The sequence below is a fragment of the Gopherus flavomarginatus genome, chromosome 14 (assembly GCF_025201925.1).
Source record: "Gopherus flavomarginatus isolate rGopFla2 chromosome 14, rGopFla2.mat.asm, whole genome shotgun sequence".
NCBI lineage: Eukaryota > Metazoa > Chordata > Testudines > Testudinidae > Gopherus > Gopherus flavomarginatus.
Genome location: NC_066630.1, coordinates 8,299,143 through 8,321,485, shown reverse-complemented (window position 1 = coordinate 8,321,485; position 22,343 = coordinate 8,299,143). Strand labels below are relative to the sequence as shown.

The following is a 22,343-nucleotide window of genomic DNA, read 5'->3' as shown; positions in this document are numbered from 1 at the left end:
GAGGTAGGGCGGGGGAGTTCGTTCTGTATTCGTGGACAGTCACTGTTTTATAGATGGCTGTTACCCAACCACTACTAATTAGCATCCAGCACAGTAGCTTCTCCCTTTGATTGCCAACACAGAGTGGTCATGAAGCTGAACAATACCAGATGGCCATTTTATTGAATGCCCTTAAAATGGATTGTGTCCTTAAACATGACACAGGGTCAATATTTAGTGTGCATGTTTGAGGTCAGTCTGGATTATAACAGCAGGTCCCTTCTGGTTTTGTAATCTGTAACCTATGATATTTCTCACATGCACTGAGAAATTTAGTAAGTGTATTTGTAAATCTAAAAGGCAGAGAGACATGGTCCTTGAACTAAAGAGCTTCCAGGCTAAAAAAACACAGGTAAAGATAATGAGATAGGGAGTGGAAGTTAATTAACTTTAAGACTTATTCATTACTTTATTTTTACATTAAAAAGTTACAGTGTAACAAGGGTTTGAAAAGCCAAGTCAACTTGATTTCACACACACACGCACAAAGTCACAGGTTTCAACTGCTTTAAATGATGATATTTTCTGATTTTCATCAGTATATTTTATTAAACAATATACATACTAAAAGCCTCATGACAAAGCCAGATACATTTTCTCCAATATTTATGCAGGATGTTGAACTGAATATTTGAAGATTCTTGTCCAACTTCCAACCTTCCCTCTCATTCACATGATACATATATTTTTGTTCATGTGTCTGTGGCTTTACTGGATGTGTTCATCTGGCAATTCTCCATATTACATACCTACTCCCTAAGCACTGTATACATCTTCTGAAGTATTGCACAGTTTTGTTAATTGGACCATGGTATATTGAATGGATCCCTTAGTAAACTGACACATACTAGGACATAAACATGATGAAGAATCAGTATGATTAAGAATTAAGATTCGACAGAGTTGCACAGAAATGGAGAAACAAGTCACTAAGAAAAGAAAGCATATTTTCAGTCTGTGAATGTAAACTTACCAATGGGAGATTCTTGAGCATCTCATACTGCTTGAGGTGGGATAAACTTGTTGCTGTTAACGGTAAAGCAAAAACAAAAACTGGACAAGTTTAAGGCAAGTCCCAGAACAGGGAGCTGTTTACTTTCCAGGCACAGTTTCAAGCTATGCATCAAGGCTCCTGTTTTATCCTCTGTGCAGTGGATAATTCAAAAGACAACAAAGTAATGATAGAAGAATTTTTGTATTTATCTGTAGTGTTTAGATAATCCATTTTCAGCTGTATTTCATCACTTGCAGATTGTGTCATTACTTACAGATCTAGGAACACATCTTAGAACTACTGTTATTTGTCAGAAACAAGGAGCAGTTATATTTGTACACTGTTCATTCCTTTTGTTTTCAAGCAGTTTTGGTCGGAAAATGGTGAAATGGAAATTTTTTCCCTTTATATACTATATACACATTTTCCATTTTACACTCAGATGTCTTGTACTTGCACAAAGGAGGCTGGGATTACATTCCCTAACTCTGAAGGAAGTCTCCCTCCTTTCAGCGATGGCTCTATTTAAGTGACTGGTGAACTATTTTCCAGTTTCTGAATGCCTGTAAAATCTAAACACACACACACACACACACAAAGGCGGGGGGGGGGGGGGGGGCGCGCTCAGGACCTTACAATAATGGTTGTTCTTTGGATCAAAAAGTTATACCAATCTGCAATACATTCATTTTTAATCCTACAGGAGGATCTAGTCACTGGTCCCTCAGATACCCACACACGAGTTCCTTTTAAAGTCAATGCACTGAGAATTGAAGACAAGTATCGCAGGGCAGAATTGACCCATAGCTAAAGTTAAAAATATTTGATTACTGCACATTTAGAATTTACCTAAATGCCATTTAAGATTAATGCTGCCAAATACAAGACATGCTATTGTGAATCACGGAAGACATTTGGCAGGGCTGGAGGAGTGCATCTGACGTTTATGTTACCACGCGCACAAATCTCGAATTACTAGTATGCAAGGACTGCATGTCTGAAGTGGGACATAACAGTATAATTTTGACTATCAGGACAAATGAAAATATAAATAAAATTAAAGGATTGACTAAGTCATTATTCCCTGAAAACAAATGGATTTAGAAAGCTTGATGCCATTTAAAATGGGCTTCCAACTTAACTACCTGATCTCATGATTGACAACTGCACCTGGGCTCATAATTGCATAAAACACTCAGGTAATTCCCAAAACATTTATCAAATTAACAGTTCAACAAAAATGCAAAATTAATCTCATTAAACAATAAGTTACAGTAGTATGACGACATTTTGGCTTCTTTAGTGTGGTTACACACCTTTTGTTATCCTGCTGAAAGATCGCTACAGCATCCAGTTTACGTTTCTGAAAGTTAATGAGATGTCTGTGACTATAAAACTCTGCTTGCTACAAGCAAATGTCTTGTTTGTTTCAGTTGGTCACAGATTGTATGCAGACAGCCATTTCTGGCCTCAAATAAATATTTATATAGTATTCTTGCAAGTTCAAGTATGATTAGGCAGGCTCACACAGAAAACTCAGGTCCCCCTTTCTTTGCTCTCAGCAAAAGTTGCCTGATTCGAAATCCTGCAAAAGGATTGATCCACAGGACTGAAGGTTGGCCCCCAAAGACAGATTTCATCCCTTCCCAGCGTAGCCTCCTCTCCCATGTTGGCTTTTCACTTTTAAGCCTCTCAATCTCCTGCACATAAATTAAAAACAAACAAACAGTTATACACTTAACAGCCAGCAGGGTGAATTGATTTAAATCAGGACATAGGAAACCCTGATTTAAATCAATGTTAATCGTGTTTTGCATCTGTACTTTATTTTCCTAAAGAAAGGTTAATTCTCATTAGTACCATTCAGATTACAAAGATCTTCAATTATGTATACCTATTATGTATACACGCAGACTAACCGGATAATGCGCACCTCTGGTAGCTACATAACATTAAAAAATCTTCAGCAATTTGAACGGCAACATGGAATATCTGGTTAAACAAAGTTTTGGATTAAAAGGGAGCATCATTACTGTACTCTCATCAGATTCAGAGTACAAACAACTCAAATTCTGGCAGTCAAAATGTTACGTCTGGGTGTCTTGTAGCAGTACAGTGCACTTCTATATTACGGGGTTCAAGTGAAGATGCTGTTAGCCAAGACCTGCAAGGACTAAGTGTCCTGCATTTCTCTCCAGCAAACCTTTAAAGCTGAATGGAAGACCAGCACCATGATCTGAAGAAACAACTCTACTCAACCCTCCTCACTATGGAATGGCCAGAATTGGGGGATCCCACAAGACTTTTTCCTGCCTCCCTTCAAAGAGAGAAGTGGGTTCTAAATTGGAAATCGTGATAAACCCTGGGCAGCAATGCAATCAGGCACCAACCTGGTGTGTGAGAAACAAATTAGTGCTATTTCTTTCTAAGAAAGAAATCAGAACGATTCATTGAGCTGTGGGGGAATGAAGCACAAAGTAGGTATTTAAAGCTTGCTGAATACACTGCATATTTAGTAAATATTTTACTGCAACAGTATTTCATGAGAAGCGAAACACTAAGCACAACAAAAAGCTAAAATGAACACTAGTGGCACTGCAAGCTAGGGAGCTGTACTAATAAGAAGCTGTTAACTACAATTATTGAATCTATCAAAAATGAAATAAAACGTCCATTAAGAATCTCAACTCAAATCAGATCATTTACAGTACTCACTTCCCACTAAGGACAGTGGAACACTATCATTTGTTTTCCCTTTTGTAAAGCATACAGCTATTCAATATCTAAGTGCAACATTTGCAAAGCAGCATCAGCTGAGAAAATTCAGGATGCCACTGTGAACTCAACTCCCTGACACCTTCAGTCAATTACTCACATTGGATGACATTCTTCCAATGTTTACACTGCGATTTGGGGAGGAAAATGAATTAACATCAAGTATCAGCCAGTACATTATTTCAGTGCAGTAAAAAAGGTGCAAAAAAAGCACATCGCTAATCCTAGATTTGGCACATTATGTATACTTTTTGTTGACAATCTAAGAATTATGAAAATCCCACTGTAACTGTCGAAGTAATTTAGGCACGCAAGCCTCAGTGAACGAAAATGTAACTTGTTCTAAAAGCCTTTGAAAGTCTCACTCTACCACATCATGTAGGGGAAATCAATACTAAAGGAGAACGCATTTGTTACACATCTGATCATTAGCAAAAACATAATTATTTCCAATTCTCCCAGTAGCAGGAAAAATAATAGATGTGTTTACAATTTGAATATTTTCACCATGATAAAAGCCCCTCTATTGTATGCAAATAAAGCTACATCTAGTCAAGTCTTATATTAGAATTATTACACCAAGCAAGGGAAGTAGGTTTTACCGTTTCATCATTGCATATTGAGTGGATTTGGGTGCCAAACATAACAGCAGTGAAAGTGAGAAACAGAAAACCCTCAAGGCACAAAAAGACCATCAGGATCACAGTTACAGGTGGGGAGAAGTCACTGCATTCTGTGAAAAGAATAAACTTAATTATGAAAAAAATCACACCAAGAACCCATGCAAATAGCAACTCCAGAACAGTGTGTCTCCTCTTCAACACAAAGTGATAAAATATGTTTGTATTTATTTTACAGTGGCTAAATCAGCTCAACCCCAGATTTTGCAAATCTTTTACTTTCCCATCCCAGAGGCTGTACAGTTCTAGACAATTCAGTTTATTAGACAAGTAAATGCTAATTATTTGAAAGTGACTGCAGTCCTGCCTTGTCATATACAGGAACTCCTCCCTTAACAGAGTGAAAGAGCAGGGGGACACCCTGACATTAGCCCCTCTCCTCCTCACCTTGCACAGCAAGCAGGAGGCTCCTGGGATCAGCTCCAAGGCAGAGGGTGGGAGAAGCACATGGCAGTAGGGGGAGGGACAGCTGAACTGCTGGCAATTGATAGCCTGCTGGGCAGCCATGGCTCAGGGAAAGGGAAGCTGATAGGGGAGCTGGCGGTCCATCCTGGTTCCAAGCCCTCACCAGCTAGCTCCAATGGGCTGCTCTTCTTGCAAGCAGTGGACAAAGCAGGCAGCTGCCAAACGATGTTATAAGGGAGCACTGCACAACTTCAAAAAGGATGCTCTCTAATTGATCAGCAACGTAACAATGAAACAACGTTAACCAGGACGACTAAGTGAGGAGTTACTGTACCACATTGCACTACATGAATGTACCTTGCCCTGGGGTAACCACAAAGCTACATCAATTTGAGAGCCAATAAGCATCTTTGTGTAAGACTTTGTACAACATTAGCCCAGGCTGCACATATTACCAGATATAAAGTGAAGAGCAGCTAGACATGAATTCAGTACAAGACACAAACTGCAGACATGAGAGCCCTGCCTGCTCCTGGTTGGCTGTTATATCTACCTGAGTTTTCATTCTTGCTGCTGTGTTTTGCTTGCCAAAGCCCGAGCCCCACTACCCGGGGACGAAGTAGTGGGGATTAGCTTACAGGCAGCCCAGTTGGGGCCGAAGCCTTTGGGCTTCGGCTTTGGTTCCTCCGCCTGGGTGGCAGGGCTCAGGCTTTGGTAACCTCCCCACCCTTTCTTCCCCTGGGATTGTGCAGTAATTTTTGTTGTCAGAAGGGGGTCGCAGTGCAATTGAGTTTGAGAACCCCTGATCCAGGTGATAGAGGGGTTAGTGAAAGAGTCTTGAGACTGAAAAACCTCAAGCATTTGTTAACAGAGGAGACTCTGGCTCAGAAGATATCCGTAGGGTTCCTAAACTCTTGCAATACCAATAGTATCAAAGGTTTGGCTGAGTGGGAACCTGTGGAGTATGAATTTAGTACCCATGCAGCTGGTACCAAGCTCTTGGTATAGGAGTGAGTTGGCTCTGCTCCCCTCAGTAACTTAGGGAGGTGAACAGCCCTTGGTACAGTTAATTTTCTTGTTATCAGTACCAAATATTGGTCAGAGACAGCCCTCTCTCTCTGCCCTCTCAGGTTATCTGAACTCACTACTGGAGTCTGTCTTAGATGACAGACTCCTCTTCGCCTTTGTGGTACCAATCTCATTCAGTGCCTGCATGGAACTCCCACCGGGACTTGAGGTCTCTGCAGCCTTCTTGTCAGACAGTGACTGAGAGCTTCTTGGAGATTTACTCCTTAACTCCTCCTATTTAGAGGCAGGTGTAGATGACGACTTTGGTACTGTTGATTACTCAATGCCATGTACTTCTCTACTGATCTATGATGACTGAGAACTTGAGGTGGACGTAGCACTACTTGTACTGGGACATACAGCTTGCTCCATCATTAGAAGTTTAAATTTTATTTCTCTATGTTTTCAGGATCTATCCTTGAAGGAAGTGCAGATCGTGCACTTACTGGGGATATGAGTATCACCCAGACAGCAGAGGTACTGGGAGTGTAGGTCACTTATTGGAATAGCCTCGTGACAGAAGACGCTCCCCTTGAATCCCAGGAGAGCCCAGCATTCCCGAGCAAAACTAATAAAAAAATTAATCCCTGTAAGGGGAGATCTCCTACCTACATAACTCTCTATGATTGTTTTTTGAATTTTTTTTTAATAGCTCGAGAGAGGAAGAAATAAAAGAAACAACTGTCCCAACAACTGTAGCCCCATAAGCTAAGTAACTATGAGGTAATTATCTGAGGAAAAAAACCCCCAAAATGTTAAACAGGCATCACAGATTCCATCTCTGGTCAAAGGTGGCTGAGAAGGAACTGAAGGCCGTTCATCCCCACAGCCCCATACAGCCTTGGCGAGAGGCATGAGGATGTGTGGGGTGTCCCCATGGGTCGAACGGGCATGGCTACCAAACATCTCCCAATAAAGGCACAGGCTACAGGGACACCTGACACGGAGCACTCAAAGGGACACTACTCTAAGAAGCATGTACGGCTGGGTTATTTTTTTAAGCTTTCATAAGTTTCAGACCGTTAATAGGGATTTATTATGAGTTTTTTCCATATTTCAGAGCTGAGGAAGTTGTTAAAAGTAGCACTCTGTTCACAGTATGCATGAAGACTATAGATCACACAGCAGTTTGGACAGGTTCCCCTAAAGATGAGCCATGCACATTCCAAACTGCATTATAACATGCAAAAAATGAAATCAAGTGATGTGTGTATGAAAGACTGAAGAAAGGCCTTTTATGTTTGAGTCCTGGGTGAGGATATTCAATGAACCAAGCCCCTTACTTGGTCCTAGGACTTCCCCCAGTATTGAGACCCTTATGAAATGTTGCCTCACCTATGCTCTAGAGTCCATCCCTAGTTGTTATTATTGAAGGCAACTCTTGAGCCCCTCATCCACATGCCCTCCCTGGTATTTACAGCAAAGATCCTCCATCCCCTTGCATTAAGGACCCTGGTATTCCTTCAGCCATAACACTCTCTCCATGATCTTGACAGCCCAGCGAGCTCTGGTGCACCAAAACATTGCCTTGAAGTACTAATAAGCACAAGAAAACATGGAGGAATTAGCTACTTTCAGCTAAGCACCACACAAGAAAACAAGATGGCATGAGAAGGCAAGAGAATATTCATGGCACTTTGTGTTAAACATTTGCAAACATTTTATGATTTTTTATTTATAAACACTGCTTGGTTATGGTGGTAGAAGTAAACACATGCTTACCAGTCCACTGTCCTCGGACACAAGAGAAAAACTGAAACCCACACAGAATGAGTGCATGAGCTGAAATTAGGGCTATATACATCTGGAAATAAATAGAAATTTGCTTAGTCTTGATCATTTTGTCAGTCAGTAAAGCAGACATTCATTGCAGCCAGTTTTTACGATTAGGAAATTACATGCTTGGGTGCAGTATCATTTATTAATTGGATAAAATGGAGTAAAACCAACTCCAGCAAGTACAACGATGTACACTAATTTATTAGCTCTTTGGATCAGATTACAATTACAAATGTAATAAAATGGAAAAAAAGGATTACTAACCTTTCTGTAACTGTTGTTCTTTGAGATGCGTTGCTCACATCCATTCCATATTAGGTTTGTGTGCGTGCCAAGTCTGCTGCTGCTGGAGATTTTTCCCTCAGTGGCATCAGTCAGGCTGGCTCTAGCGCTCTCTGGAGCAGTGCACATATGCATTAGTATAAGGGGCGCCACCGGTCCCACATCCTCTCAGTTCTTTCTTGCTGGTCAACTCCAACAGAGGGATAGGAAGGTGATTCGTGGAACGGACATGAGAGATGCATCTCAAAGAACAGTTACAGAAAGATAGTAGCCGTTTTTTCTTCTTCGAGTGCTTGCTCATGTCCATTCCATGTTAGGTGACTCACAAGCAGTACCTCAGGAAGTTGGTTCAGAGACATGCTGACCGCAACACTGCTCTTCCAAACCTGGAGTCATCTCAACCATTTGGGTGATGGCAAAGTGGGATGCAAAGGCACAAACCAATGACCAAGTTGCAGCTCTTCAGAGGTCTTGCATTGGAACCTGCAGGAATAATGCCGCTGAAGAGGCCTGAGCTCTCGTGGAGTGAGTGATTAAAGTCACCAGAGATGGAACGTTCGCCTGTTCATAGCATGCCTAAATACTGGAGGTTATCCAGGATGAAATCCTCTGAGCTGACACTGGAAGTCCTTTCATCCTTTCTGCTACTACTACAAACAGTCGTATGGATTTGTGAAAGAATTTAGTCCTCTTGCTATAGAAGGTGAGGGCACGCTTAACATCCAATGAGCGAAGCTGCCACTCTTCTGAATTCTGGTGAGGCTTTGGGAAAAAGACTGGCAGAAAAAATGACCTGGTTGCTATGGGACTGTGAAACCACCTTTGGGAAGAAGGCCAGGTGCGGGTGCAGCTGTACTCTGTCCTTGATGAACACTGTGTATGGAGGCTCTAACGCAAGGGCCTTGATTTCAGAGACCCTTCTGGCTGAGGTGATCACTACCAGGAAGGCGACCTTCCAGGAAAGAAGTAACATAGGGCATGATGCTAGTGTCTCAAAGGGAGGACTCAAACTTGGTCCTTTTGAGACTCATAAGAGCCACAGGGGAATCAGCTCGTGAATTGTGGTTAAAGTCTCTCCAATCCCTTAAGCAAACAGCGTCATCTCGTGAGAGAACACTGATCTCCCAACCACCGGTGAGTGGAAGTCCAAAATTACTCCTAGATGCAAGAGCCAGACCTTGTTGCTCTAGACGGAGTAAGTAGTCCAGGGTGGACGCAAGGGAAGACTGAGTCGGAGAGATGCCTCGATGGGATGACCATATCGAGAACCGCTTCCATTTGGCAAGGTATAGTGGATGGCTTCCTACTGCCCAGCAAGACCTGTTTAACTTATTCCAAACAGGCTTGCTCCTCTGGGTTTAGCCATGCAACTTCCATGCAGTTAGGTTAAGGGAGCGGAGATTCAGGTGGAGTAACCAACCCGCGGTCTTATGAGATCAGGTGTGGGCGGAGTGGGAGCAGCATGTCAATCCAGTGCTGGCACGGTCACACTGGGGCTATAAGAATAACTCTTGCCTTGTCAAGCTTGATCTTCAGGAGGACCTTGTGAACCAGAGGAACTGGAGAAAATACGCAGAATAGTAGCTCTGTCCATGGAAGCAGGAAAACAACGGAGAGGGAGCCCGGACTGTGCCCATGCAACAAGCAAAACTGTTGGCATTTTCTATTCTGCTTGGTTGCAAACAGGTCTCACTCTCTTTGGAAGAAGAACCTGGTGACCTCTGGGTAAAGGGACTATTTGTGGTGAAAGAAGGAGAATCTGCTGAGGTGATCCACCACGGTGTTCTCCAGGCTCTCGGAAGATGTGAAGTCTCAAGGTGTGTGGAATGCTTCATGCACAATTCCCATAGACAGACGGCCTTCTGACACAATGCAGAGGATCTGGCTCCTCCATTTGTTGATGCAGAACATAGCCACGGTGTTGTCCATCAGTATCTGCACTACCTTTCCTGGGATCTGTGGGAGGAACACTAGGTGGACTCCCCAACCTAGGTTGGAAGCATCCAAGACTAGAGACACTAAAGGCTAGGGGGCAAAGAAGGGGAGGCTCATTAACACTGACAGGAGCTGCTTCCATCAGATGAGGGAAGCAAGGATGGGGCTTGGAATAGTAAGTACTAAGTCCAAATGGTGTCTGTTTGGGGAATACACTAAAGCTAACCATGTCTGCAGAGGTCTGAGTCGCAGCCTTGGGTGTCGGACCATGTAAGTGCACATGGCCATATGTCCCAGGCAAGACCATGTTGGGCTGAAGTGAGATAACTGATCCAAAACCAAGGGAGAGGTAGGGTCCAAACTGGGAATTGGTATAGCACCCATGAGTGCACCTTCAAAAACGCCTGCTTGGGCTCACCGGAATACCTATGAGACCCTGAAAGTGAGGCTGAGGTGGATGGCAGTGGCTGACAGCGTTTGTAACTTCCTCCCTTTCTATTAAAGGATTCCTGTCTCGGAGGTGCAGCTGACAAGTGGGTCGGCTGCTGAGGCCTGAAGTACTTCTTCAAAGTTGATGGAACATAGAGGCCCAGGGACCACGGTGGCCCTTTAGTCTTTCAGGCCATGGAGCTTTGTACCAGTCTGCTCCAAGAATGAGGAGCCTTTGAAAGGGAGGTCCTGGATCTATTGTTGGACCTCATGAGGTAGCTCTGAGGGTCTGCAGTCAAGAACATCGCCTCATGGTCAGTGCAGAGACCATTGTCCTTGCCACCACCATCAGCTGCTTCTAATACCGCCTGGAGTGAGGCCCTGGCAACATTCTTACCCTTCTCTAAGAGGGTAGAGAATTCCTGCCTTAAGCCCTGAGGCATAAAGTCTTTGAACTTGGACAAGAAGTCCCACAGATTGTAGTCATCTCTCCCCTGCTGTCGAATAAACTTTCCTCCCAAACACGTCAAGTTTCTTTGTGTCCGTTTGAGGGTAGCGCCCATCTGGCCTCCTTGTTGGCCGCTGATACAAAGGACCCTGGAGAGGGATGGGAGGATAGATACTCATACCCGCTGGCTGTCACACAATATTTCTTCTCAACCCTCTTTGAGGTGGAGGGCAGAGAAGAAGTAGTTTGCCACAGGGCCCTGACCAGATCTATTATAGCCTCATTAATGGACAGGGCAACCTCAGAAGGAGCTGCTGCAGCCAGAATGTCAACAAGGATGTGGGATGGTTCCTTGAGTTCCTCAATCTCTAGCCCGAGGATAGCTGCTATCTGCTTTAGGAACTCTGATGAGTCCTGAAGTCAGCCTGTGGAAGCAAGATATTCAGCCCTGAGACAGCCTCATATGAGGACGAGGCGGTGGCGGCAGCTTGTACTGGAGGGAGGAGTTTTTTTTTCTATTCCTCAGCCTCAACAATATCCATGGGGGCTACATCCTGAATATGGGTATTGGGGTTGGTAACGGAGTCGGGGTTCGATGCCGAGCAGGATGGAGCAGGACCCCACCTCTCAGAAGCAACTGAGTAAGATTGGCAGGAATGTGGATCCAGTACTGGGGGAAAACCCCAAGGATTCTAGTATGACCATTGCATAAGCCACACTTCCCTTGGCCATGCAACGGTGGGAGGACCCATACTGAGGTTGAGTGGTACACAGGATGGGTGCCAGTGGTGGCCCTTAGGCTGGACATATGGTTCTATCTCAGACTCAGATGAAGAACCCTCCTGAAGTGACCATGGCGAAGCAGTACCCTCTCAGCCTCCATTTGATGCCAAGTGTCCAAAGATCAGTGGTGGACAGGAGATTCTCCCAAACACTTCAGTCAACTGGAGTGTGTGTTGCTCACGGCCATAGGCTTGCCACAAGAGGCACAGGGTTTGAAACTCGGGGCCGGGCATGCCTGGCGCCACAGGGGAAGAGAGCACCTTGACAATAAGGAGACTGGGGTTCTAACTATTTACACTAATGCTATTTACAATATATACACTACAACTATACTTAAGACAAACTATGGAACAGAGTAAGAAACCACTGAGAAAAACGTCTTGCCAAAGCGAGAGTTGTTCCAGCAACTGTCTCGGGCAGGAAGAAGAAACTGAGGAGGGTGCGTGTTGGTGGCTCTCCTATGTCAGTGCATAAGCGCGTGGGTCGAGAGGGCGCTATAGCTGGTCTGATGGATACCACTGAGGGAAAAATCTTCAGCAATTGTGCACGCACATCTAACATGGAATGCAAGCACTGGAAGAACTACTAATGGATTTTAAGTCATTGAAACACTGGACTCAAACACTGATTAAAAGAAGCATGGCTAATATCTACTAATAGCCTCTCCAAGGCAGGGGAGAAATTAGGGGAAGGAAAAGGGCAGTGGTACTCTTCCAAGGTCTGCCCATACGAGTTGCCACTGAGCCTGTTGTGCAGATGCTCAAAATATGGTTGCATTCTGACCTCAATTCCTTAGCTCCTTAGACTTATGTCCCCTCCCCAGTGGGGCTCAGATTCCCAACTAGGCTCTACCAGGCTCCTCCTTGTGCGAAGGAAAGTGCCACCCTCTCCTAAACAACACTCACTTGTGGAACCAAAAGGAGAAGTCACTCACTGTCAATTGTGCAGACGTAGGTATGCTCTCTCTCCTTTCTTACATGAGGAATTAAATTGTGAACAATGACATTTAAAATCACCACCAGGCATCTCAGAGCTATTGTTCAAGGTTTACTGCAGACTCATGTAGTTATCATAATCAGTTCACTTTAGGGTGGCAAAGAAAACCTCAAAACAGATTTTAAATGAAAACTGAGATTCTGCAGAACAAGATCACAGCTTTAGCGAGGTACCAGCATATTATATCAGCCTGACCCAAGTCCTGCCCCCAGGCATATAATTATGTCACATTGCAAACTTTAAAAACTAGTAACATACTAGGTTGCATAATGTAATATATTGCACACAATGAAATGGTATAATGTTGCACATTCAGGGTATGTATTTCTAGGGGAATTCTGCACCACGGTGTCCGCACACCACACATATGTCCCACAGATTTTTTTTTCTCTGCAGAAAATACATTCTGCTGGAGAGGCTCTGCAATTACACCTTTTTCCCACCAGGGGCTGCTGTGGCACCAGAACAGAAGCAGCCAGCTCACTGCTCACCTGCCTAGTGGTCAGCAGCTGGCAGGGAGAGAGCAGAAGCTGTTCCTCAGAGCCCTGCCTGTGGGGGCCAGGTGAGGTGGCACAGGATACAGCGGTGTGTGTGTGGGAGACAGACAGAGTGGGAAACATACGGCTGCTGGAGGGGGGGGGTGTCAAAAACTGGGATTCAGAGGGGCAGTAGGGGAACAGACTGGAACAGGGATTGAATGGGAGTGGGGATGCAGGGACACATGGGGTCAGCAGGTGGCGGGGGGGGGGGGGGGCGTGTGCAGGGACACAAGCACAGGGGCAGATGTGCCTGACTGGGAGAGGCTAGGAGTCAGCCAAAGTCTGCATGAGGGAGGCTCCTCAACTCCCTAACACCACCCCCGCAAAAAAACCAAATCAAACCAAACCAAAAACACAACAACTGTTTCATACTTCTCCCATCCACACCCAACAACCCTCCAGGTTCATTCTCAGGCTTCTTCCCAGCAACTACTTCTCTCTCCCTCAGATCCTTCGTTACCCTTCAAGCCTCTACTCTGCTTCTGAGAGTGTGGGAAATACAGTTCCACATTGTAGTTCATATGAATGATTATTCAAAATTCTGTATTAATATGCTTAGGAATCTATTTGCCAAAAAAACATTTCCTGAATCTTTTTTGTTGTTTATATTGTTACAGACATACTTGTTAACAGGTATTTTGAAATAAATTACCAAAATAACTGAAACTGGCTTGATTATATTGTGTTTTGTCAAATAAAAATATGCAGAATTTTAAAATATTGTACACAACTTTTTTAATTTTTTGGTGAAGAATTCCCCCAAGAGCAAAGGTACGGCTAAATAGTGAGCAATTGAATCCTGGGGTAAGTATGTTCATATTTAGAACAAATAATTATGTTCATATTTAGAACAATTTGTTGGTAATCTGTACTCACCGTAAACAGCACGAAAAACCTCTGGTTTTTCTCTCCTACACAATTATTCACCCATGGGCAGTGATGATCCATCTTTCGAATACATCGCTTGCAAATACTTGCAGAGAGGAAGAGAGAAATAGGCACTTTTTATTTATTTATTTATTTTAAAGGATCTAAATTTTACTGTAAGAAAGAACACGTAGTGTGTCTCAGCCAAAAATTAATATGCAGAATTTAATGAAAGCTGAAGGGAAAAAAGCAAAGGTCTTAACTAGTTTTGTCTGTTGTGGTTTACCAATTTAGAAGAATATGTTTTCTTCAAAAACATGTATGCCATGACTTCTGAGAGTGTAAATGACTTTATAGGAAAGACTTGTTTCATACCCACTAAAATGAATATCGCCATGCTCCAAAAAGGATAAATGTGTACATCCAATCGTGTATATTTTTTATTTTTTAATAACCTGTAGCTACAAGTACACCATGTAAGTAGAGCTTCAATCCTTTCCAGATTCAAGGTAAAAAAACAAACAGCCAAAAGCAGTATTTGGCAGAAAGTACCTTACAGATAAATTGACCTAATATCTGCAAGAAGGGAGATTTTCAGTCTCCCCAGAAATGTTCACAGCTGTTTTACTACCCACACAACTCTATCAAATATACTGAACATGTGCGCACAGCCAAAATGCTTCAGAGAACAGTATAAACTTCATTTATAAATTGTCAATTCCCTCTCATTTCTCAGAAATAAAATCTAACATTAAATTACAAAAGATTCAATCAGGAGCAGCATGTGATATACAACATACGTTCAGATGTAGTATCATCTTTATCTGCTGCTGGACGAGTACCAATGGGCTGTTCAACACATGCCTTCAAATTAGATCTGCTTTGTATGTGTGTGTGTGGCTTTGTCTGTTGGACATTTCTGGCAACAATTCCAGAAATCTCTCAACATATCTCTTTGTTAGACTTAAGGGCTATCAACCAACATTTCTCTTAAAGTTAGTTGCAAAAGAATCCAATTAATATCTCTACATTCTACAGTGCAAAATAAATCAGTTGCTATATTTGTTGCCGTCTTTCCCCAAACTGATCATTTAAGTAATAAATATCTTTCATTTTTCCTAATTTAATATGAGGTGAGCTTGAAGAGTTACAGATTTTCTTGTTGACTATGCAAAACCATTAAATCCCTTCAACTTCAACAGTAATAAATGAATAGTTCTGGTGTATTATGAATAAATATATTCAGATAGAAAACATGGATGTTTATGATAGGTTTATTTTAAAACCATCCCAAGGAAGCAACCAAAGTAACACCACTCAGTAAAGACTTGAATTTAGAAAATATAATGCAATGTTAAAAACTTCTCTCTATGATGTGATTACAATCTCAGCTATGATTCCCAAAAGTAAGATTGCTTGCCCTTTTTAACAAGAGCATTTTCCATTCCTATATAGTGTTAACCTACATATCCACCCCAAGTTATGGATGCTGTGAAAGTTGTTTTCCTGATGTGTGCAATTAAATGTTCATAATTATTGCTATCATAGCATTTCTTGGATGTAAAAAAAAAAGACTCAAATCTTGCTCCTAGAGACACCAAAATAGTCATGAGTACCTTTCAATCAAAGGTCTAAAAAGTGCCTTACCATTGCAATCTATTTAATAGGTAGGCTAAGGCAGAGATTAAGTTAAATAAAGAGCCAGTTACAGAGGAACTTGGGAGACAGATTTCCAGGAACCAGGCTAGAAGATGCACTTCTTGGCTCCTGTTCTACTGTCTGATGACTAGACAAAGCTTGTGTCTACCTGGAACATCTGATCTACTATGTGCTTGCCAAAGTGCAAGAAAGTAAAATTGTAACCTTCTGAAAAGAATACAATCATATTGCTTAAAGAAAACACTTAAAATTGAAATCATCAAAGGCTCTGATCCTCACAAGCACCATTCCTTACCAGCCAAGTTCTTGTTAGGTTTAAAAAAAAAAAAAGGCATTTGAGTTCTGTGCATAAAGAACATGAATGAAGTCTCAACTGAAGAGACTCTCCTCTTCTCAGGGTTAGATAATTTAACAATATTACAAATTTACATGGAACTTTCCCTTCCCACTCCACATACTAAAACAAAATTCACATCCAAGATAAGAACAAGATTTCAGCCCCAAGACAGACAGTTTATGCGGAAGGTTTCAGAGTAGCAGTTTATATGGAAGTGACTTCTCAACCATAACCTTACCACAACTAGAGTGACAAAACAGATAATTTATATCAACTGCAATTTTTTTTTACAGTCATTTTGTCATAAACATATAAGAAAAGTTAATAGAACAGAAGGGCTTCATATCTCTTTGCCTGGAAACGGTTAACAAGAACAGTGAGCCTGGCTATCACCTGACCAGAGGACCAATCAGAGGACAGGATACTTTCAAATCTTGAGGGAGGGAAGTTTTTGTGCTGTGCTGTTAGTTTTGGTTGTTGTTCACTCTGGGGGCTCAGAGGGATCAGATGTGCAACTAGGTTTCTCTCCAATACAGGCTCTTATAAGTTCAGACTAGTGAGTACTAGGTAGATAAAGCAAGTTAGGCTTATGGTTGTTTTCTTTATTTGCAAATGTGTATTTGGTTGGAAGAAGTTCAAATGTGCATTTGGCTGAAAGGATTTTAATTGTGTATTTGGCTGAAAGGAGTTCAAATTTGTATTTTTGCTGAAGGGATTTTAATTTGTACTTGTATACTTAGGCTGGGAGGGTGTTCCCAGTGTCTATAGCTGAAAGACCCAGTACCTATTCCATTTTTTTAAAATTTACAAAGATAATTTTTACTGTTTTTTCTTTCTTTAATTAAAAGCGTTTCTTGTTTAAGAACCTGATTGTGTTTTTTTATTCTGGTGAGACCCCAGGGGACTGGGTCTGGATTCACCAGAGAATTGGTGGGGAGAAAGGAGGGAAGAGGGAGAGAGAGGCTGATTTCTCTCTGTGCCAGGATTACTTTCTCTCAGGAAGAGTCTGGGAGGGGGAAAGAGAAGGAGGGAGGAAGGTGAATTGTCCTCTCTGTTTTGTGATTCAAGGAGTTTGAATCACACAGTGATCTTCCAGGGTAACCCAGGGAGGGGAAGCCTGGGAGAGGCAACGGTGAGGGAAAGGGTTTACTTTCCTTGTGTTAAGATCCAGAGGGTCTGGGTCTTGGGGGTCCCCGGGCAAGGTTTTGGGGGGACCAGAGTGTACCAGGCACTGGAATTCCTGGTTGGTGGCAGCGCTACAGGTTCTACGCTGGGATTGAGCTTAGAGGAATTCATACTGGTACCCCATCTTTTGGACGCTAAGGTTCAGAGTGGGGATTATACCATGACACATTTCCATAATGATTTGCATTTTAGCATTCCAACAAAAGTTCATTCGCATCCTTTAGGTAAGCAGAAACTGTCAATATATTACACAGCTGGATATGCCTTACTCTATACAAAGAGGTGCTATTAAAAACATTACACACATGTAGCTCTGTGTATATAAACATGCATACACAGTATACAAATATTTACAAGTCTCTTAGTTACACAGAGAGACATATTTGAGTTAATCTTTCCAGTGGTTGAACATTACAGGTGCATCTAAAATGCGCCTTCAAGCTAACAGGAACAGAGTGAATTTAAAGTAGATAGATTTACTATACTTTATAAAACATCCTAATCCAAGATTATGATTATCAAGTCTTTATTACTCAGAACACTCTCCAATGAACTGAGGAATATTTCATTGGTTTAACAAACTGTTTATGCATGCTGCCTAGGGGAGAAAAACAACAACCGAGTAGTCAATCCACATGCCCAGGAACGTGTCATTTTGAACAGACCTTTTCAGAATTTTCAGGATGAGCACACATTGAGGTGGCCATTTCAAATGTACTTACAATTAATTTCTTCATTTAAAATTACTCTTGTAACCAGAACAATAACTCCAAACTCCAATATCAAAGTAAGACCAGTATATAAAAGTAGGTTGTTTTTTTTTATTTTTTAGCTAACGGAGTAAATGATAAGAGGAAAAACTTTCTGCTCTACAACAAAATTTACCAAATAGCAATGAGATCCTTTAAAATGTTTTAGGCTTCTTCCCTGCTCCACCTCAAGTTTTTATATCTATTCTATAGACAAATATACACAAATATACACAGAGAGTTTTGTAGTACAAAGTCTGCAAAACTGTCAGTAAATCAAAGCAAGAAACCTGCAGACCATGTTCATTAACTATTTTTTTTAGAATTTCACTTTCAAATATCTTTATGAATGTTTACTTTCAAGAAAAAAATGACATACCTGCAATGATGTGCACGCTCTGGTTTGATACTACAGCATTTTGGACATTTGTAGATCACTTCCCCCGGTTTCAGCTGCAAACTCTCCATATATTCTTTAGTGGCATTTCCTTTTGGTACAGCCCCCTAAATATTTAAAATGGAGTGAGAAGAAATCATCTTAAATTAGGAAAGATAACACTTTTTAAAATCACTTTTTAACAGCAGATTTGAACAGGTTTGACTATTCAACATTTTAATACAGTGTATTAAATATAAAATGTTTTTCACACTAAGCCCATTTTAGTACAGACATTATTTTCCTCTTATAGGAACCTGCACTCAGCACAATTTCCAAAATCAGTTTGATCAAAACAGGCCTAACATAAGGCTGAACATCTTCCAGACAAACCACAACCCATTAGCACTCAGTTCAGTTTCAAGTGAACTGCTACAAACTTGGACAGAATCCATGACCTTTACCTACAAATGTCAAAACTGCAGTCAGAATCTTTGTTTAGGGTTGAAAAGATTTGTTGTAAGTGAGCAAATCAAGAAAGGGACATGCCTCCTTTTAGGTATATATAGTAGGTTAACTATTCTGAAGCCCAAAAGCTAGAGCAATCAGCTATTGACATTACTAAGAGGACCAGAGTGAACCAAGAACAGTTTGAAAGCTTTTGCTTTGGATTGTCTTGCCTTTAAGGGTTTAGTCGAATGCTAGAATGAAATCAAAAGGATTTATATGAAGGAAGTGTGGAGTGTATGACAAGGGCAAAGGTGTTACATGGTAAAAATTCACTCAGGCTCCCTCCCAACCCGTTTTCTAAAAATGGTGAATGTGCTGCTTGTTTTTCTACACTCAGAACATGCTAATGCTGATTTTCTGGGTGATGGTGGAGAAGTATCAGGAAAAGAGTAGTTGTATTTGGGGCCTGTTATAGTCAGTCTTTGCAATTGTTTGTGATTTTCATTTACACGATCTAGTAAAAAAAACCAGGTTACTTAAATGATTTAAGGAAGCTCTTCTGGTGAGAAAACTGAGCTCTGCCAGATCTTAACACAGGAATGCGTATTTCCCTCCTGTTCAGTAGGACGGAATTTACACTGAAGCAGAATGTTTTGTCAACCCGTGTCCACACCCCAATGTTTCGCATTCTATGGCTTCTCTTCACTACAGTACTAAGTCAAGGTATAACTTAGGGCTTGCCTTCACTACTGGGATAAGTTGACCTATGTTACGCTACCACAGCTACGTGAATAACGTAGCTTAGGTCTACTTACCCTGATGTCTTCATTGTGCTGCATCGACGGGGAGCACTCTCCGGTCGACTTACCTTGCTCTTCTCGGAGAGGTGGTGTACTGGGGTCACCTGGAGAGTGCTCTGCTGTCGATTTAGCGGGTCTTCACTAGATCCACTAAATCAACCCCTGCTGCATTGATTGCAGCAGCACTGATCTCCCAATCTCCCCATAGTGAAGACCAGCCCTTACTGTTGCTCCTAACCAGACTCCTGTTAAATACAAAAAGCTCTAGCTCAAGTTAAGTGATTCTGTACACTTGAGCTAACTGGCCAATCAGGGGGCATGTTGATGCTGGAGCTAGTAATGCAGAGCAGACTCCACAACTCTGTGCAGCTCAACATCGTTTATGAGTGTGACCATTCTCATTCAAGTTAGGCAAAATGGAACTAACACTACACTGAAGACAAAACCTAAGAGATGATTTAGTTAGTTCTAGAGGGACTAAAATTTCTACTAAAAAAAACCACAAACACCCTGCCAACTCTTTTCCACTAATTTCATTCATTCATAAGCATAACTATCCAAATTTACTTGATCTCATGTCTTTGCCATTTTGCTGAATTAACAAGTAATCACAAAGAAAGACAATGATACTTGATTCCAGTTACAAACATTGGCGAGATTATGCCTTTTATAATCTCAAACTGTAGCCAGTTTACTTCTGATGAAATTCTCATAGTTACAAGATAATAAAATCTATTTGCCTTCAAATGTAATATTATACTTCTTATGAATTCTCAGAGACACTTTAATTTTCCTTTATTCTTATTTAACAGACAACAGTTTCTACTACAAAGCCTTTTAATTTTTTTTGGTAATATGGGAAGTACATTAAGTGAAACAGGTTAAGACATACTTTGTCTATAAACAATATCTTGGGTCTCGAGGTCTTAGGTATTTTTAATAATCAGAGCTTAACACACCCATAAACACTAACTGGTTCTTCAAGAAGGCCTTGTTTAATCCATTGGCTTCAAGAAAGAATCTTTCATCACTGGGTGGGGCTCAGAACTACTCAGGCACTAGCACCTTTACTGTATTGTCAAAATCACTTCTTGGAGCACCATAGGTGTGTCCCCCCACCCCCCGCACCCCAATAAATACTCTATTTTTTTGCATATGAACTCTAACAAAGCCAGTCCAATCAGTTTATAGTTTACAATACCAATTCAAATTTTAGTTTTATGTAGACTGGGCTTGCTCACTAACAGAACATTGGAAATTAAGTGTGTTTTAAAACTGAGCTGTGAATACTTGCTATAATGAACGATAAAAAGCTGCAAAGACCTGAACTGGTGAGGAGCATTATAATCTCAACTTAAACACTTCAGAAGTCCGCTCATTCACCATGCTCCAGTAGTTAAGCGGTGAGATTTCCCATGACACTGCAAATCCCACAGGATTCAATATAGAGCTGAGATACCACCAAATTCGCTGTTTAGATGTCAGTGTCAAGACTTTTATAGCAAATGCTCACTACTATTTCTAAGGATGACATTTTATACTAAACCTATCTTGCCACCAGTTCCACCATACAAGAGTTAACCCAGAAATTGAAGAATATAATTTTAGACAACTAGTTATAAGCACAACTGCTATTGAACTGGAAATAGGTACATTGTTATAGCAATAGTTAAACACATCATTTAGGCTGCCATAAAGCTATTACTATGCACGTCGACAGAAATGTATTCTAAAATGTATTCGCATATGTTAATTCAAATTTTGTGTGGCATAAAACTGTGGCAATTTGTAATTTTTACCTTGCAGAACCATTTTCGGTAGCAAGGAACAGACTTATTTACCAGTAAATGCCACTTAACGACATCAAAAACCATTTTAAGATTGTGAAGCTGTAACTGCTTAATCTAGTTTTCATAGCAAGATTTCCAAAGTAATTTTAGATTTTTGTATGTACTCTGTATACAAACTATATATTTTAAAGTTGTAAGTAGTCATGAAAGCTTTTAGTTTAACTGAATTATACTTTTTACAGGAAGTGATAGCTAATTTTTCCAAATGTTTGTTTCCCATTAAAAAAAGAAGGTAAAGCTACATTGAGTCTCATTAAAATACTAATAATTTAAATCTTTCTGCTATCTCATTAATTTATTCAATAATGTAAAAATATTCATAACATTTTAACCTTAGGTTTATTGAGAGAAAAATATCCATAATGTCAAGTGAGCCCTGGTCCTAAGTCTCCTCTCTACATTGATCAACTTACTCCACATTTTAACTGTCAGGTCAACAAACTCTGGTAAATGTTACTGCATATCAATTTATATCAACAAGTCTTAAGGATGAGTGAGATTTTCAAGAGTGACACAGATATTTCTGAAAACCTTAACTTCTGCTATTCGTTAAAAGCAGAAGATTTTCTTAGCACATCACATGGAATCAAACAACTTTTATAAAGTTACCTAGATTTGATAATATAACTAGGAAACAAACAGTTACAGAACAAAAGAGGCATTTTAATCATTTTCTATAATGGACCTAAATAGTAAATAACAAGTGACCCTACACTGCCCATGTGCCTCCCTTGTCCTTACAGTTTTCAATGGTTTCTGCTTTGTTTTTCACTCAGCTCAAGACTTGTTTATGATACCATAAAGGAACCAAGGGCTGGAGATTGAGACCAACCTCTGCTTCAATCAGTTTCAAGATCTGCAACCAAAAGAATTATCCTAGCAGCAGGAGATAGACCCTACCTATCTATAGAAGAGAAC

At 41.0% G+C, this 22,343-nt stretch overlaps 1 protein-coding gene across 1 annotated transcript in view; it reads right to left on the bottom strand.

The window, feature by feature from the left end:
• Nucleotides 1–423: 423 nt before the first annotated feature.
• ZDHHC7 (zinc finger DHHC-type palmitoyltransferase 7) overlaps nucleotides 424–22,343 on the bottom strand; it is a 36,328-nt gene continuing 14,408 nt past the window's right edge. Inside the window, exons 4-8 of the mRNA XM_050923273.1 lie at nucleotides 18,329–18,453; nucleotides 14,029–14,125; nucleotides 7,684–7,765; nucleotides 4,411–4,541; nucleotides 424–2,733 (exon numbers count right to left, since the gene is read on the bottom strand). Of these exons, the coding sequence (XP_050779230.1) occupies nucleotides 2,557–2,733; nucleotides 4,411–4,541; nucleotides 7,684–7,765; nucleotides 14,029–14,125; nucleotides 18,329–18,453 (612 nt within the window). The 3' untranslated portion in view covers nucleotides 424–2,556. The remainder of the gene's footprint in view (nucleotides 2,734–4,410; nucleotides 4,542–7,683; nucleotides 7,766–14,028; nucleotides 14,126–18,328; nucleotides 18,454–22,343) is intronic.